Genomic DNA, 2,138 nt, shown 5'->3' with positions numbered 1-2,138 from the left:
ATTGTCGGCACGAGTTTGGAGATATTCTTGGCTTCGTGCTTCCCACTGGTGAGAAGACTGTGCACATTTGCAAGTTTGAAGACATAAAAGAGGCGTGCGCGATGCAAGAAATGTCTGGAAGACCGAATAACTTTGATCTGCTAGTCCGCAGCTTCCAACAAAAGCTTGGTGTTATTTTCAGCGAAGGCCCTGCCTGGGTAGAGCACAGACGCTTTGCTTTGAGGCACCTTAGGGACCTGGGCTTCGGGAAGAACTCCATGGAGTCGACAGTTTTGAACGAATTCGAAGAGCTCTCCCAGGAGATGAGGCGTGACATTGACTCACCGATGAAGGTCAACTTTCGCTTCAACCTGACGGTGCTGAACATAATTTGGAGACTGGTCGCCGACAAGCGGCTGGAGAGTAGTGACCCCAAGGCCCAACACTGCATCGCGACGGTCAACGAATTCTTCACTACCATCGGTCCGGGTAACCCGATGAACCTGGCGCCGTGGCTGCGTCACATCGCCCCTGAGTGGAGCGGCTACGCGCCGCTGATCCGACATCGCGAGACCACGGTCGGCATGTTCCGCGAGGTGGTCCACGAGCATCGGCAGACGCTGGACCGCTCCAGCCCCCGCGACTTCATCGACCAGTTTCTGCTGGAGATGGAGAAGCCAGATGCTGAGGCTCGCCTCTTCACCGAACGCAACCTGTCCATCATCGGCATGGACTTGTTCATCGCTGGCATGGAGACGACGTCTACCTCTCTGAGCTGGGCGTTGCTCTTTATGGTCAAGCATCCAGAGGTTCAGAGTCGCGTGCAGCGCGAGATCGACGCTGTTCTCGGCGGAATTCCGCCGACCTACGGCGACCGCATGCGCATGCCGTACACTGAGGCCACGCTGATGGAGGTGATGCGGCGTTCCAAGGTCATCCCTGGCGCAGCGCCGCACTGTGCACTGAGTGACATCTCGTTCCGCGGCTACACCATTCCCAAGGGCACCACGGTGATAATGCATCTGCACATGGTGCACATGGACCCGGCGTACTGGGGTGACCCGGAGGCGTTCAGGCCCGACCGGTTCCTGCACGCCGACGGCAGCGTGCGCCGTGATGAGCGGCTCATCCCGTTCGGCATCGGGAAGAGGTTTTGCCTGGGAGAGACGCTGGCGCGCATGGAGATGTTCATGTTCTTCACCTGCCTGCTGCAGCGTTTCAGCTTCACCGCCGTTCCGGGGCAGAAACTCTCGCTGGAGGCCAGGTTCGCGGTCGTGCTGCAGCCTCCCGAGTTCTTTGTGACCTACAAACCGCGTGATTAGCCTGTATGATCTACAAGCCGCGTGACTAGCCTTTGTGACCTACAAGCTGCGCGACTGTCCTTTATGACCTAGAAGCCGCGTGACTAACTTGCATGACCTACGAGCCGCGTAACTAGCCTTTATGACCTACAAACCGCGTGACTAGCCTTTGTGACCTATAATCTGCGTGACTAGCCTTTGTGACCTAAAAGCCACGGACTGGCCTTATGACCTACAAGCTGTGTGACTAGCCTTTGTAACCTAAAAGCCACGTAACTGGCCTGATGGCCTACAAGCGGCGTGACTAGCCTTTATGACTTACAAGCCGCATGACTAGCGATGAGGTGGCGGCTGTGCACCTGCTTGAGCACCTTGGTAGTCTGGGTGCCATGTAATACTAGCATGTCTGCCTCCCACATTGTTCTTTCGTCTCCATCACCAAACAGCAGATAGAGTCGGTGGCGTTCTTCACCTTCACCACATTATAGCTATAATGCCCGTCTAAATCACACGTGGTGTAATAGCGCAGAGTTCAAAAGCGGCGAAGGCATTAAAATAGACCAGCGCATGTGTGGGTAATGTCCGCACCTTACGCATTTCATGATTTGTGTCGTTCTTTCACCATCTGGATTATTGTCTTCGTGCTATGGGCAGATCTGATGTGGTGTGAGTTTATGTCTGTGATTGGCATCCGGACCGTCAATGACATCAACGTTTTCTGTCGTGAATACATCTGACAGCAGTATAGGCTATACAGTTGTCATTTTCGTCTGCGCAGCTTCGATGACGTCACCATCCACAGCTGCTTGGGGCGGTCGCCCAGCGAGATTGCACGACGGATGGTGGCCCACGTGCAGA

The 2,138-nt window shown here is 55.1% G+C and overlaps 1 protein-coding gene across 1 annotated transcript; it reads left to right on the top strand.

The window, feature by feature from the left end:
- Nucleotides 1–1,403, top strand: LOC119104838 (methyl farnesoate epoxidase). Its single transcript, XM_037228562.1, has one exon. It carries the CDS (start codon nt 102–104, stop codon nt 1,299–1,301), a length of 1,200 nt encoding a protein of 399 aa, XP_037084457.1. The 5' UTR covers nt 1–101; the 3' UTR covers nt 1,302–1,403.
- The last annotated feature ends 735 nt before the right edge of the window (nt 1,404–2,138 follow it).

This window comes from Pollicipes pollicipes, unplaced genomic scaffold (assembly GCF_011947565.3).
Source record: "Pollicipes pollicipes isolate AB1234 unplaced genomic scaffold, Ppol_2.1 Scaffold_6052;HRSCAF=7182_pilon_pilon_pilon, whole genome shotgun sequence".
NCBI lineage: Eukaryota > Metazoa > Arthropoda > Thecostraca > Pollicipedomorpha > Pollicipedidae > Pollicipes > Pollicipes pollicipes.
Note: the sequence above shows the minus strand (reverse complement) of the source record. Positions and strands in the feature narration are given on the sequence as shown.

What these genes read in the sequence shown, in the direction of transcription:
- LOC119104838 (XM_037228562.1), top strand. Translation starts at nt 102, where the DNA reads ATGCAAGAAATGTCTGGAAGACCGAATAACTTTGATCTGCTAGTCCGC.